The 16,673-nt window shown below is 38.7% G+C and overlaps 1 protein-coding gene across 1 annotated transcript; it reads left to right on the top strand.

Moving 5' to 3' along the window:
- Positions 1-14,636, top strand: LOC114278126 (glucan 1,3-beta-glucosidase-like). The gene is made up of 8 exons (XM_082921556.1): positions 1-448; positions 538-657; positions 775-975; positions 2,075-2,231; positions 2,429-2,604; positions 13,520-13,692; positions 13,797-14,149; positions 14,251-14,636. The coding sequence occupies exons 1-8, from the start codon at positions 245-247 to the stop codon at positions 14,466-14,468; spliced, it is 1,602 nt and encodes a 533-aa protein (XP_082777682.1). The 5' UTR covers positions 1-244; the 3' UTR covers positions 14,469-14,636.
- Positions 14,637-16,673: the final 2,037 nt, after the last annotated feature.

Here is a 16,673-nt window from a genome sequence, read left to right as displayed (position 1 = left end):
TTTTCATACCACTAGTTTTTCATATATATATATATATATATATGAGAAATGTTAGAGATCATGAAAATTTTGTCATGAAAAGGATCATGAAAAATTTATGATCTTTAGATTATCTTGATTAGTGTGTGGTGTTTTATTATAAGTGTAATCCAAATGTATTTGTGTGCGCCTGTGCTAGTAATGAGAGAGTGAGACCCATAGACCAAAAAAAAGAGAGAGAGAGACTAGCACTAGATGTTGGAGAATGATCAAAATGGCAACAGCACATTCAACGAGAAGACACCCACTCCTATGCTTTTGTATCTTCCTCAGTTCTATGCTCTCTCTTTCTCATGGGACGCTTACTCCCGATTTCAAAACCCGAGCCGTTAATCTTGGAGGTTGGTTGGTCGCAGAAAAATGGATCAAACCATCTCTCTTCGATGGCATCCCAAACAAAGATTTCTTGGTTTGTACACAAACAAAAACGTCCAAAATTTCTTGGTTTTGATTCTCATCTTCTAACGGCTCAATCTTGTTTTGAATTTTGACGATTAGGATGGGACTAGGCTGCAGTTTAAATCAGTAATGGCTGGAAAATACCTTTGCGCTGAAACAGGCGGAGGTTCAATCTTAGTTGCCAACAGGACTGTTGCTTCTAGTTGGGAAACATTCAAAGTAAATTTTTGTTTTTGTTTTTGTTTTGTTTTTTTTTTTTTTTTTTGTCAAAAAACACGAATTAAATTTTGTCAAATTACTTTAATTTCTCTGTTTTTTGTTATTGTTGTGGTGAAGTTGTGGAGGATCAATGAGACAAGCTATCGATTAAGGGTGTTCAACAAACTATTTGTGGGAGTAGACACTGGTGGAAATGGGATCGACTTGGTAGCTATTGTTGCAGACCCTCCAGGTATATCCGAAACGTTTGAGATTGTCAGAAATTCTGATGATCCAAACCGTATTCGGATAAAAGTTCCTAATGCCTTCTTCTTACTGGTGTCCCTTTATTTCTTCAATAATTTACACTTTGCATACATTTTTTTTTTTTTTTTTTTTTTTTTGGGAAACTGTCACTTTTTCCCTTACCCTGTTAATAGATTTTTGTGTAAGGGAAACTGTCGCTTTTTTCCTTACGCTTCAATAATTCTGTAAAAAGATTTTTGTGTTTATAGCTTTTCAAAAGAAAAATGTTAGTATACTAATTTGTATAATGGGCGGGACCATAGTTTTGTTAGTATACTAATTTGTATATCAATTAGTGCTTGTAACACCACTGATTTTTTTAACTGATTTTTTTAACATGTTTTTAAGGAAACACGTTAATAGAATCGTTAAAAAAAAAAGGAATCGTTTTGATAAATATAAATATATATTATTTTCATTAAGAGGATGATTATCTCAAATCCAAAATCTAAATTGGAGAGGGATGTTTGGGTCCGTGGGCCTACCCACGGATCCTGTTTCGATGATTCGAACTATTCATTTTGTCAGACACTTTGTATATTTCATCCAAAAAAAAAAAAAAAAAAAGATTGATCTGATAATTACAATTTGTTCAATTCATTATTTTTGTCATCAAAAAAATATATGATTTATTTTTTGAAAACACAATTATTATCCATTTTTTAATGAAAAACACGATAAAGTGAATAAGTTACAGTTATCGGATCACTTAATTTTTTTTGTAGATGAAATACACGAAATACTCAACAAAATTAACAATTCATATTATCAAAACGGGACCCGTAATGGATCCACAGGCCCAAACAGCCCCCATCCTCTTTTCGTTATCCTAACCCAATCAGAAATGGAAAAAATAGTTTCTTGCACTTTTCTATTTTTTATTTTTTTATTCATAAATTATCAACACATACCTTAGAAGGCCAAACTTCATAAAATATGGAGGGCAGTAGATTGTGATGACTTCAAAAAAATTACCAGTCTGTCTAAGAGTTCAGGAGAGGGAAAAAAATGTTAAAAACGTAAGAATAATGACACAGTTTTAACATTGATAAATTACAAAGGACTACAATGGCATTTTCAAACACATAGCCACATAAATCTCATTATCTACTTCCAAAACAATAATTTGTAGGTAAACACAAATAATCCTGTGACAGCTGATTCAAAAGGAGATGGTAGTTGGGGAAATGATGATGAATCTGTTTTCATCATTACAAACACTGGGGGGCTACATGGTGAATTTCAATTGACGAATGGTTATGGTCCAGTGAATGCATCACAAGTTATTAGAATAAGTAGCACCTTATTCATTTAATTAAATAATTATTTTGTTATTGAGGCAGGGTAAAAATGCCACTAAAAAGTGGTTTATTACTTGAAGGAAATGTATTTAAAAAAAGAAAAAGAAAAAGAACTGATTAGAGGGATGTCTGTAATTACGATCATAATTATATGTCAAGAAAATTTGATGGGTTGTGTACATCTCAGGAGCATTGGAATACATTCATAGTTGAAGATGACTTCAAATTCATATCAAGCAACGGAATAAATGCAGTAAGAATTCCTGTAGGGTGGTGGATAGCTAGTGATCCAACCCCTCCACAACCTTATGTTGGGGGATCCTTGCAAGCCTTGGATAAAGCTTTCATTTGGGCACATTATGTCTCTTAACCCCCCGATTGATCTAAAACTAAAAAATTGCAAATCACAACTGAAAATCTACGTGATTTGTGATTAGATCAAGATAAACATATTCCAAAACCCAATTAATTCAAAACCCTCAACCTAAAATCATCAAACACTTACGAGAGTGATTTTAGTTTGTTTGTTTTTTAGAATAAACAATAAATCGACACAAACGATTTTTTTACGTGGAAAAAACCACAATTGAAGAACCTTCAATTGTAATCAAAAACCACGGGCGAAACGCCACAATCAATCCACTACTGAAGAACAAAAAAGATTACAAAGATACAATACAAATTACCCAACCCAGTCAATTTGTCTCTGAATCTTCTGTAACTCTTTTCACCACACCTTCGTCACGGAATTGATCCTGAAGTTGATTCCACACCACAACTCCACTTGTCGAATTAACGACTGCGTAGACTCAAACGCCTTTTGGATCCTACGCTTCAATCTTCGGAATCCACCGAAGGGAACTCACTTGAAACTTAAGAAGCAACCTCCTTGATGTATGAATCTAAATATATAAGTTCAGAACTCTCTCAAGAACATCAAGGAAAACTATGAAAAACCTCCAAAGAAAACTCCAAACACAACCCTAGTTCGTTTAGATTAGATCTCCAAAAAACGCACTCACAAAAACACCCTTATCAGCTTTAAATAGGAATCTGGCACCGCGATCTCCGCTCGAGCTCACCACAGCCCGCTCGAGCGGACTGACCAAAACTGCGTGCGAAACAAACTGAGATGCGCTCGAGCGTAGGATAATCCGCTCGAGCGTAAAATCAGATCCACCAGTATATGTTACTTGCCCTGAAGAACTACTGAGACCTGCGAATCTACGCTCGAGCTCACAAGTATACGCTCGAGCGGACAGAACAAAAATACAAAAAATTACATTTGAACCAACACACTGTTTTGTCTCCGGATTTGACAACATAGGGACCTAACAATCTCCCCCTTTGTCAATTCCCGGACAAAACATTTCTAAATAAATGTCCTTAAACACATGCACTAGACAAGATTAAGACAAATACTAAAAACACTCAAAACAACTCTATAAACAAACAAGCTTTCCAATCTTGCCATATATCGGTCCATCAATCCAATTCTTCATCCAACAGTTACCTGTGAAAAGACTAGCAACATACCAGAAAAACCAAAACTTGTGGAACTATATAAGAATATATCAAAATGTATCCATCCAATAGAACCAAAGGAACAAAATATACCATCAATACAATATAACAAAATATAAGCACCAGAGTACCATCAATACAATATACCATCAAGTTCACAGCAGGAACCAAACTCTCCCCCTTTTTGACCGGGAATGAGGAAAGCAAGAAATCAAGCACCAGATGGAGGAGGGGGCGGCTGAAGCGTCAGTAAGGAAATGATGTGGTCCAGCTGCGAAGTAGTGTGAGCGGTAGTCTGCTCCAGCTGACCAAGACGACCATCAAAGGCATCAAAACGCGCATCGAGAAAGTCTAACCGCCGAGTCATAGCCTCCTCAAAATGCCGAAGCTGATCAGGAAAAGAGCTAGGTGGAACAGGTGGAGTAGGATCCTCCTCACCCCCGGCGGCAGCAGCATCATATTCAGCCTCCTCAGCAAGGCCAGCAGTGGTACCTGCAGAAGGATCAGCCCGAGAGGACTCCCCCTTAACATGAGCCCGACTCTGTGAGACAGTTTTCTTAGTGAAAGGGCGAGAAGGAGAGGCAAACTCATCATCTTCTAGGATAGGGGTCCCAAGGTCAGTCAAAATTCGGTTGATCAAGCAACCGTAGGGAAGGCCAAGCTTTTTATGCCCATGAGCACCAATCATCTTTCTGATAATAAGAGAAGCGAGATCAATAGACCGGTGATTGGCAATATAGGACAAAATGAATCCTTGGTCTTGTTTGACCTCGGATGAGTGGGTGGTGACAATGATGTTGGCGCAGACAATCAGATTAAGCAATCTGAACTCCGGAAGAAGTTCAAACTGTTTAATCAAACCTCCTTTAGGCCAATGACGGGCAGCACCACACAGTTCCAAAGCCACAGCATCAAAGTCACAAGTAGGACGGTCAGGAACAGGGAAAGGATAGTATTGGGGAAAGACTTGCTCAATCTGAAGAAGTTGGCGAATCAAAGCAGGGGTGACAGAAATGGATTTTGACCGAACCCATGTAGTGAAGGATGGCTCATAATCACGAATACCCTCCATATTACAATAGAATTCTCGAACCCAATCGAGATTCTGACGCCCAGAAAACAACAAAACACGGTCACCACCTAGAGGGTCGAATAAAGGGCGAATGTGGATGGACTCAAAAGTATCAGGTTGAACATTCCGTTCTAAATGAACGGTGCGAGTCACAAAAGATTTATGGAAGGACTTGGATTGGGTGGCCGACTGAAACCGATCAGGGTTATAGAGAGGGCGAGAGACGGTGGCCTTTCGGCGTTTAGAAGCAGGAGCAGACATGCCGAACAAGACACTATTACACCCAACCAACCAACAAACCCAAAAACCAAACCACACCAAAACAAAATCAAAGAAAATCATTAGTTCAATAACCAAAAGAAAAAAACAGGGCATACAAAAACAGGGCATGAAAGCATGGTATTGAAGAACTCATAACTAATACACCCAATATGAGAGAAATCGCAAAGGATAAGTATGAATCATGAGAAAATCAAAGCAATGGATACAAGCCCAGATCCATACGCACGCACAGAGACCTCAACAGCCCATGAAAACAGGAACTCAGATAAACCCGTATACCACAGACACAACAAAGAAAAACACACATAAAAAACAGACAATCGGACGAGGAAAAAGTGTGAGAGAGAGAGAATGACACACACGACACACAAAACCCCATAAAAGCACAAACCCAACAACACTATAATCAAATAGAACAAAAAGCAGTAAAAAATAAAAGAGGGTAAAACTTACCAAAGAGCAAATCGGTGGGCAAGATGATGGATGTGAGAGAAAATCGACCACAATGCAGCCACAAAAGAAACCCTAGATCAAGAGAATGAAACAGGGGGAAAAAAATGACGCGAAGAGTCCAGAGAGGGAGTTAAGTATGAAACAGGTCCGCTCGAGCGTACATATTACCGCTCGAGCGTACACAAAAGCAAGTGGACTCCCGCGCGAGCGTGCAAAGGTCCGCTCGAGCTCAAAAAACCATCTCTCAGAACTGCCAAAACACGAACAGACTGCTGCAAGAGTGAAAAACGCGCTCGAGCTTAAAAATATTCCGCTCGAGCGGGGTTTTTTTTTTTTTTTTTTTTTTTTAAAAAAAAAACAAAAAAACAAAATACTCAATAACAAGAGGTGAGACTCGGAACAAAAGTAGATGAGCACATTCAGCCAAAATGGAATACTAAGATGAGATAATCCGCAATTCATGAAGTCTGGAAACTTGCAGGTGTTAAAACAAAATGACACTGAACATCATGAGCAAAGCAGATAAAAGATATTCAATGATCATAAGCAACATGAGAATGTACAACCCAAAATCCAACATGAGAGCTCACAAAAGAAAGTGTGTGTGTGCAATCCATGAGAGGTCACAGAGCTAGAGTTAATCCTAGTAGTGATCGGATGGCTGGACCTCCATCAAGAGTAACTCAACAATACAGAGAAAAGTCAAACCACTAGGAATCACGGGGTATTTGTTGAGTAAAAGCGGAGGCTCCCCCTCAATCAATGAGTCCTTTTTTTTTATTATTTTTAACATTTTCTTTCTTAGGAGCACTCACTGGTGGCTTTCACTCTCAAGAGTATGGAAACCAAACCAGAGAAGAATGAAATTATAAAGGATGGCCTGGTTGGTGCCTCTGAGGTAGCCTTTTCCTAATGCCCGGACTTCAAGGAATTGAGGGAGAAACCATAGAAGTGAAAACAGATGGTAGATGGTTAAGAGACTCAACATCACCCATGATATGCTAGTATTGGTCAATTCCGCTGTAAAAGTACAAGAAACACTGTTAGTGGTCCATAGAGAACTTTGATCACATGTGCGGAAACCCCTGCAACAATTAATCTCAAGGATGTGTACAGAATGAGATCATGAGGTTAATGAGCATGGGCATTCAAAATGAGCTATGACCAATGAACAATGAAATCTTGTAAGCAGCATGAGTAGTGTACATAAAAAGTTGGATGCAAGTACAGCAGATATCAATGACAATGAGATTATGACATCCAAGCATACATAAGGCAAAACACTTACACCTACTCAAGTAACAAGTAACACTCTAGTGATCGAGCATGACACCCAAGGTCTTTCTAAGGAACTCAAACCGAAGAAGATCAAGGGGTTTTGTAAAAATATCAGCTTTTTGATGCTCAGTTGGGATATGTTCCAAAACAACAAGGCCTTCATCCACTAACTCTCGAATAAAATGATGACGGATGTCAATATGTTTGGTGCGAGAATGTTGGACTGGATTTTTTGAAATGTTTATGGCACTTGTGTTATCACAAAAAAGAGTGAGGGTATACTGTTCTATTCCATAATCATGAAGCATTTGCTTCATCCACAACATTTGTGCACAACAACTCCCTGCAGCAATGTACTCAACCTCAGCAGTGGAAAGAGAGATGGCATTCTGCTTTTTACTATGCCAAGAAACCAAATTATTCCCAAGGTAAAAACACCCCCCGGAGGTACTTTTCCTATCATCAGCACACCCTGCCCAGTCGGCATCAGAAAAACCAGTAATTTCGGCTGTAGTATCATTGGAAAACCGAACCCCATACCCCAAGGTCCCATTAACATACTTGATGATGCGTTTTACCGCAAGAAGGTGAGACTCTTTAGGACTGGCTTGGTAACGAGCACAAACACCGACACTGAAAGAGATATCAGGACGACTGGCGGTAAGATACAAAAGACTCCCTATCATACTCCTATAAAGGGTAGGATCAACATCAATACCAGAGGAATCTTTGGAGAGGTGAAGACTGGTGCTCATTGGAGTGCGTGCATGCTTGGAAGACTCAAGACCAAACTTAGACACAAGATTTTTTGCATACTTAGACTGAGACACAAATATACCTGAAGGAGACTGTTTAATTTGAAGACCCAAAAAATAAGACAACTCTCCCATCATGCTCATCTCAAACTCATGTGTCATGCAATCCGAAAAGTATTTCACAAGATGTTCAGCAGTGGATCCAAACACAATATCATCAACATAAATCTGAGCAACAAGAATATGAGACTTAGTATGTTTCACAAATAAGGTCTTATCCACACTACCCCTTTGAAAATCATTGTCAAGAAGAAATGTAGTAAGTCTATCATACCAAGCTCGAGGGGCTTGTTTCAATCCATACAAAGCCTTGTCTAACTTGTAGACATGATTAGGACACTTAGGGTCCTCAAACCCTTTTGGTTGCTCAACATACGCCTCTTCTCTCAAGTACCCATTCAAAAAGGCACTTTTCACATCCATTTGAAACAATTTAAAGCCAAGAAAACAAGCAACACCAAGTAAAATACGAATAGATTCGAGACGTGCAACTGGGGCAAACGTCTCATCATAGTCAACACCCTCTACTTGTGTGTAGCCTTGAGCAACCAACCTAGCTTTGTTTCTAACAACTGTACCATTCTCATCAGATTTATTTTTAAAGATCCACTTGGTACCTATCACATTCATGTCTCTAGGTCTGGGAACTAGAGTCCAAACTTTGTTACGTTCAAATTGACCTAATTCTTCATGCATAGCATTGACCCAACTATCATCTAGCAATGCCTCTTTAAAATTTTTAGGTTCAATTAATGAAACATAACACATATGTGATACCTCATCCCGAATCTGTCTTCGGGTTTTCATTCGATCCGAGACACTTCCAATCACCTGTTGAGCTGGATGATTTAGTTTCACCCTAGCTGATGGTTTAAGCTCAGGACTTGCGGTGACAGGGGCAACAGGAGTGATGTCCCTTGGAGCACTCTTTGGACTTGACCTTACCTGTGAAGATGGTTCTGTAACCATTTCTTGTGATTGGTTCGCACCTTCTCCTCGATTTTGTGATTCCGTATCCAAGATTGGAGACTCATCATTATCATCCTCATTTGTTGCTGGAGTAGGTGCACCTGTGTCATCTATAACCACATTGATAGATTCCATTAAAGATGAAGTTCGCAGGTTATAGACTCTAAAAGCCCTACTAGTGGTTGAATACCCTAGAAAAATACCTTCATCACTTCGGGAGTCAAATTTGCCCAAAGGCTCTCTATCTTTGAAGATGTAACACTTACTCCCAAAAGTTTTGAAGTATTTTACATTAGGTTTCACACCCTTCCACAATTCATATGGAGTTTGTAAAGTGCCGGGCCTTAAATACACGCGATTTATGACATACACAGCAGTATTTAAGGCTTCAGCCCAAAACTTAGGAGGAAGTTTCTTACTAAGGAGCATGACCCTAGCCATTTCTTGAACAACCCTGTTCTTCCTCTCAACAACTCCATTTTGTTGTGGAGTAATAGGAGCAGAAAATTCATGCTTGATTCCATGCATATCACAAAAATCCGAAAACGAACTATTTTCAAATTCACGACCATGATCAGTTCGGATTCTTATGATACGCCCAATGGAAACACCCTGTTCATTTTGGATTTTAGGGACTAAGGACTGGAAAGCATCAAACGTATCAGATTTTTCCCTTAAAAAATTTACCCACGAAAATCGAGTAAAATCATCAACAGTTAAAAAAATGTATCTTTTACCTCCGATGCTTTCAGTGCGAGTAGGACCCATTAAATCCATGTGAATCAATTCAAGAGGACGTTTGGTTGTAAAGCTGTTCACCTTTTTATGAGGAGCACGGGTTTGTTTGCCAAGCTGACATGGTCCACACACATGGCTCAAATTCTTACCTAGTTTAGGTATTCCCCTCACAAGCTCTTTGTTGGCTATCTTAGTTAAGTCATTGAAATTCATGTGACCTAATCTTTGATGCCACAGGTCAATGTTACTAATGATGGCAGAGTGACAAGTGAGATCATTAGTAGTAACAATCCCATAGCAGTTATCAGATGTGCGAACCCCATGTAAGACAGTATTTCCCGTTTTATCCAAAATTTGACATTTATTTTTTGAAAACAATACTTCATGATGGGAATCACACATTTGACTAATGCTTAAAAGATTTTCTTTAAGACCATCAACTAGTAGAACATTATCTAGCTTGGGAAGACCAGCAACACTTATAGAGCCCTTACCAATGACTCTTGAAGTGCCGCCATCTCCAAAGGTAACAATTCCTCCTTCATATTTTTCAAGGGAGGTGAAGTAGGATTTGTTACCGGACATATGTCGAGAACACCCACTATCAAGATACCACATGTGTGAATCACGTGCTTTTAGAGCAGTGTGAGCAACAAAACAAGTCAAATCCTCTTTTCTAATCCAAATCTTTTTAGTCTTGGTGTTCAGCCTAGACATGTAAGGTTGTCTCCTAACCCAAAAAGTATTAGAATTTCTACCCTTTTGAGACACCTTACCAAACAGTTCAAAACAGTAAGGACGAATGTGGCCATACCTACCACAGTGATGACAAATAAAAACCGGTTTTACCTCCTTTATGTTGATTTTACCAGCTTTAGGCAGACGGAGAGAGAGATCAGCCTGGTCTACCTTCAATTTTCCCTTTGCTTGAGTCTTCTTGTCATGTGAAGTAGAGGCCTGACCCTTGTGAGCTGTTGCACCATAGCCTAACCCGCTTTTGTCGCAACCCATTTGTTGAGACCCGAGGATGTCTTCTAAAGATTTGGAACCTTTGTTCCACATGGCAATAGTGGCTCTAGCAACCCGAAGCTCTTCATCCTTTTGACAGACTATCTCTTCCAATCTGGCTTATGACAGCTCAAGACTTTCAAGCTTTTCTTCATATGTGGAATACACCTTCAGAAGTTCATTCCTTTCAGTTTCACAGGATAGTAATTTTCCACATAAGTCTTGCCTATCACTCGAGATCTTGACGATATTCTGCTTTGCTGCTACAAGTTCTCCTTTCAGCCTGACATTCTCACTCTCACATGTCTTGAGCTTGAGAGAGAGTTTGTCGTTGAGTTTGGACAAATTCAAAGATTTCTCGTACAACTTTTCGTAGGCTTGTTGTAGTTCATCGCCATTGATCTCATCATTATCCTCAGATGTTTCATCATCCTCTTTTTGCTCTTCATTCTCCTTGACCTCATCCAGTCTAGCAACTAAGACAGGAAGGTTGCTGGATGGTAGTGAAGGCGAATTTTCTCTTTCATGGAATTGGCTCAAAATTTCCCATGCCTCTTTAGCCTTTGTGCAATGAACAACCCGTTGCTGTTCTTCAGGAGAAATTGCCCCACGAATAGTCATCAGGGCTCTCTGATTGCTCGGATTGTCAGCCCTGTCTGTATCTTCTTCAATGGCCTGCCAGCCTTCTGGATCAACAGCTCTCAGAAAAGCTCTCATTCTGATTTTCCAAAACAGGTAGTTACTCCCATCAAAGGTAGGAGCATGATGCAGGTTCTGACCAAGAGCTAACTCTGTAGGCTTTGGAAGAGTTTGAGAGAAAGTGGACCAAAACGCCATGAAAGCACTATCCCCATCTTCACCGGATTCAGGCTCTTCGGGTTCTTGCTCCGACCCGCTTTCATCATCCCAAGTTACAGTGTAGACTTTCTTTCGATTCTTTTTCGAAGGGCATTCAAGGGCAATGTGGCCAAACCCTTGACACTCATAACACTTAACCCCTGGTCCCCTTACAATTTTTTTTTCAGTAGTTTGAGCAAATTTTGGTGGAACAGTTTTGGGTTTGTCATTACTCTTATCTTTTGAAATAGGGGCTCTGAAATTCGGCTTCTTTTTCAAAAAAATTTTAAACTGTTTTGTAAGCATAGCCGTCATCTCAGACTCTAAATCAAATTTAGTTTCCGGAGGTTTTGCAGTCTCATGGGCACTCGTGAAAGCCATATTTTCTTTTTGCTTTTTCTTAGAAATTTGGTGGGCTTCATAAGTCTGCAAATTTCCAACCAATTGATCGAGCTTGAGGGTATCAACATTCTGAGCCTCCTCAATGGCTGTCACCTTTGGTTGGAACCTCTCGGGAAGGGACCTCAAAATTTTTCCAACAACTTTTGCTTCAGGGATTTTTTCACCGAGAGTGAAACAGGAATTCACGATATCACTGAGTTTTGCATAAAATTCATCGAACGTCTCATCGTCGCGCATAAAAAGGGTTTCAAAGGCGGACGTGAGACGTTGAAGTTTTGCCCTTTTAACAGAGGTGGTACCTTCGTGAATCGTTTCAAGAATATCCCACGCCTCTTTTGCTATTTCACACGTGCAAATTCGACGGAATTCTTCAGGTGTGACAGAGCAGAAGAGGGAGTTTAGAGCTTTGCTGTTCCAACTCGAATTCTGGTAATCGATTGTGTCCCATTTATCTAGGGGTTTAGGAATATCAATCCCATCAACGGTGATTGTAGGTTCACTCCACCCAAAGATTACGGAGTGCCAAACTTTCTCATCGATGGATTTTAAAAATGCTCTCATACGAGCTTTCCAATAAGAATAGTTTGTACCGTCAAGTAAAGGGGGTCTATGAGTGGAGTTACCTTCACGAATAGAATCCATGATACTAATCACACAAAATCACACTCCTATAGTTTTAAAAAAAAACAAAGAGTGACCTGCTCTGATACCAATTGAAAATCTACGTGATTTGTGATTAGATCAAGATAAACATATTCCAAAACCCAATTAATTCAAAACCCTCAACCTAAAATCATCAAACACTTACGAGAGTGATTTTAGTTTGTTTGTTTTTTAGAATAAACAATAAATCGACACAAACGATTTTTTTACGTGGAAAAAACCATAATTGAAGAACCTTCAATTGTAATCAAAAACCACGGGCGAAACGCCACAATCAATCCACTACTGAAGAACAAAAAAGATTACAAAGATACAATACAAATTACCCAACCCAGTCAATTTGTCTCTGAATCTTCTGTAACTCTTTTCACCACACCTTCGTCACGGAATTGATCCTGAAGTTGATTCCACACCACAACTCCACTTGTCGAATTAACGACTGCGTAGACTCAAACGCCTTTTGGATCCTACGCTTCAATCTTCGGAATCCACCGAAGGGAACTCACTTGAAACTTAAGAAGCAACCTCCTTGATGTATGAATCTAAATATATAAGTTCAGAACTCTCTCAAGAACATCAAGGAAAACTATGAAAAACCTCCAAAGAAAACTCCAAACACAACCCTAGTTCGTTTAGATTAGATCTCCAAAAAACGCACTCACAAAAACACCCTTATCAGCTTTAAATAGGAATCTGGCACCGCGATCTCCGCTCGAGCTCACCACAGCCCGCTCGAGCGGACTGACCAAAACTGCGTGCGAAACAAACTGAGATGCGCTCGAGCGTAGGATAATCCGCTCGAGCGTAAAATCAGATCCACCAGTATATGTTGCTTGCCCTGAAGAACTACTGAGACCTGCGAATCTACGCTCGAGCTCACAAGTATACGCTCGAGCGGACAGAACAAAAATACAAAAAATTACATTTGAACCAACACACTGTTTTGTCTCCGGATTTGACAACATAGGGACCTAACAACAACAAATGAATCTTTGTATAAAAATTCATGTTGCCCTATCCCCAACGCATTTGCAATCATGGTGAGAATTTTGAAACACAATGGGCTTAGGTGAGCATCAATTTTGAGTGTTTCAATACTGGCTTGTCCAAAAAATTATTTGTTGCGCACTAGACACTGTAAAATTAAATTAGACATATTTTTAAGCATGATAGGCTAGCCATGGACAAATCGACACCTTAATATATATATATATAGTGATATTTTTTATTCATAGAGGTCTTCTATTTGTAGAAAATATGGAATTAATGTCATTATTGATCTACACGTTGCACCTGGTTCTCAAAATGGCTACGAGCATAGCTCTTCTAGAGATGGGTCTCAAGAATGGGGACTATTGGATCAAAACATACAATACACAGTTAATGTTATAGGTTTTCTGACCTCCAAGTACAACCATTCATAATTACATGCATTTTGGACCATACTTGACTTTCATAGAACAATATGGTAACAATTGGTCTCTTATAATTTTTTGTTTTGCACACATATAGGTATGCTAATAATCCAAGAGTCTATGCGGTTGAGCTGATGAATGAGCCTCTCTCACCTGGAGCATCTCTCGATAGCCTGAACAAGTACTATAGTGCTGGTTACAACGTTGTTCGAAAGAACTCCTCCACGGCTTATGTGATCATGTCAAACCGTCTAGGAGCAATTGATCCACAAGAACTTTTTCCTATTGCCAGCAGCTTAGAGGGCTCGGTCATTGATATCCATTACTACAATCTCTTCTCCAATAGCTTTAACAACATGAGTGTTCAACAAAACATTGATTTTATCTATAACAACCGATTACCAGAGCTGTATCAACTTACTACATCGAATGGACCTCTCACTTTTATAGGTATACAATCCCGAACTCATGCAGCTCATAAATTACTTTTTTTCATTCATTTATTTAATTCCCCCCCCCCCCCTCCCAATTTATGTGATTGGAATTTGCAGGGGAGTGGGTAGCTGAATGGAATGTTAAAGGGGCAACAAAAGAGGATTACATAAAGTTTGCCAATGCCCAGTTGAATGTGTATGGGAAGGCTTCGTTTGGGTGGGCTTATAGGACTCTGAAGAATGTGAATAATCATTGGAGTCTGGAATGGATGATCAACAATAATTATCCTGTCACAAGTTCAAGTAGTCCCGAATCTTTTTTATTGATCTGTTAAGTCTTATTAGTGGAGAGTTTCTTTTCGTATGGTCCTATTTTTTATTTTGGTGGACAACTATATACCCTTTTATTAATGTGATAGGTATGATGTGATATTCCATTGTGACAAATATGAATGTGATACTCTAACGATGTAACAGTCCAAAAAAATAAAAACTTCTTAGTGTATTTTTCTTAAATGTGACAACGTGGTAGATATGATGTGACACTCCAAAACTTTTATTCAAAAAAATAAAATAAAAACTTCTTAGTGTACTTTTTTCAAATGTGACAATGTAGCGAGTATGATGTGACACTTCAAAAAAAAGACTCTTTATTGTACTTTTCTCAAACGTGACAACGTGACAAATATGATGTGACACTATAAAAAAAATTAAAAACTCCTTAGTGTACTTTTCTCAAACGTGACAATGTGACGAGTATGATGTGACACTTCAAAAAAAATAAAAACTGTTAGTGTACTTTTCTCAAACGTGACAACGTGGAACATGGCAATGTGTGACGGGTATGATAGGACACTCTAAAAAAAACTAAAAACTTCTTAATGTACTTTTCTCAAATGTGACAATGTAGCGGTTATGATGTAACACTCTAAAAAAATAAAAACTCCTTAGTGTACCTTTTCCAAATATAACAACGTGACGGGTATGATGTGATATTTCAAAAAAAAATAAAAATTTCTTAATGTACTTTTCTCAAACATGACAACGTAGCAGGTATAATGTAACACTCCAAAAAAATATTAAAACTATCTAATGTACTTTTTCCTGACGTGACATGTGATACTCCAACGTGGCGGGTATGATGTGAAACTTTAAAAAAAATTAAAAACTCTTTAGTGTACTTTTTCCTAATATAACACTTTAACGTGATGGGTATGATGTGACAGTAAAAACTCTTTAGTGTACTGTTTCTAAATGTGACACTCCAATGTAGCGGATAAATGAGCCATTGCACATCTAAAAGGGCTAAACAGATTACAAAAAAAATATGAAACTATATGAATTAAAAGTCCAAAATATAAGACTTATTAGTCAATCTCTCTTGTATCAACCTTTAGAAAACATATAATCACTTGTCAATTTGAGCTATTTAAATGACAAATAAGCTGTTCAATGAATAAGATCATTTATCTAATAACCGTATTACCTTAAAAAAATACCAATATTAGGCATGATATTGTAATAAAAAAAAGGCATGATATGCCTAACTTTATCACTAGTCTGGTCTCTTATTTTGGTGGACTTGTCGTTTTCATTTTCCACTATAAAAGAAAATTCCTGTCCAATGTGATCTATTTGCTCAACTGATTAATTTGTAAAATTTTTGAAATGAAAGACTTATTTATCTATATATCTATATACTACTAGAATTACAAAATATTGTCATTTTATTAATGTGACGACCGGGTGCGAAATTCGTCTCGTTCTTCCTTGAGTTACGTTGTGTTTGCCTTGGTTAGAGTGTTGGGTTGTAATACGAGGTTTTGTTAACTATGGAGTTCGTTGTGTTGAAAACTTCCTCCCAAAATCTATCGTTCTTATTTATTTCAATCCCGAGTATTCATTTATTTCGGAAGGTGTGAGGTTGGGTCCGGAGTGTCTCGAGTTGAGATGAAAAATTTCCTTGTTGGAGGACAGAGTCGCACGTACGGGGCCTTGGGCCGCACGTGCGGAAGGGGGGCCGCACGTGCGGAAAACAAGGGAGGTCCAGGGTGCAACATTGCATTATATGCAGGTGCAGATGGAGGTGCGGGGTGAGAGTGCCGCATGTGCGGGGGTGAGTGCCGCATGTGCAAGAGGCACACTCTACACATGCGGGATGAATCTGGGTCCAAAAATCTGCTTTTTCTTTCTTCTTGGGTTGAGTGTATATCACTTTTATACACCTCATTCTCTCTCTAAAATCATCTTTTACTACTCTTTCTCTCTAAAAACCTCCACCAAACATCTTAAACTCTTGATTTCTTCCAATCCATTGGGATTTTGACCCTACATCCTTCACAAATCTTGGAGAGCTAAGCGAGGGCTTCGCTTTGTGCGATAGAAATCGAGTTTCGACACCGTTGATTTTGAGGGTTTCATCTCATTCTTTTTCAAACTTGAAGTATGGATTTTCTTAGGGTTATATATATATTTTTGAAAGATTTTGTTGATTTTCGAAACCCCCTTTTGTTAGTATTGAAACTTGATTGTTAGCTCAA

This window comes from Camellia sinensis, chromosome 3 (genome assembly GCF_055761805.1).
Source record: "Camellia sinensis isolate YWXY chromosome 3, ASM5576180v1, whole genome shotgun sequence".
In the NCBI taxonomy this organism is placed as follows: domain Eukaryota; kingdom Viridiplantae; phylum Streptophyta; class Magnoliopsida; order Ericales; family Theaceae; genus Camellia; species Camellia sinensis.
This window is presented reverse-complemented; position numbering and strand designations above follow the sequence as displayed.

Excerpts from the sequence above, each read along its gene's own strand:
- LOC114278126 (XM_082921556.1), top strand. The coding sequence starts at position 245 with ATGATCAAAATGGCAACAGCACATTCAACGAGAAGACACCCACTCCTA. Across the intron at positions 658-774 it reads CTAGTTGGGAAACATTCAAA|TTGTGGAGGATCAATGAGAC; the intron begins GTAAATTTTTGT and ends GTTGTGGTGAAG. Across the intron at positions 14,150-14,250 it reads TGGACCTCTCACTTTTATAG|GGGAGTGGGTAGCTGAATGG; the intron begins GTATACAATCCC and ends TGGAATTTGCAG.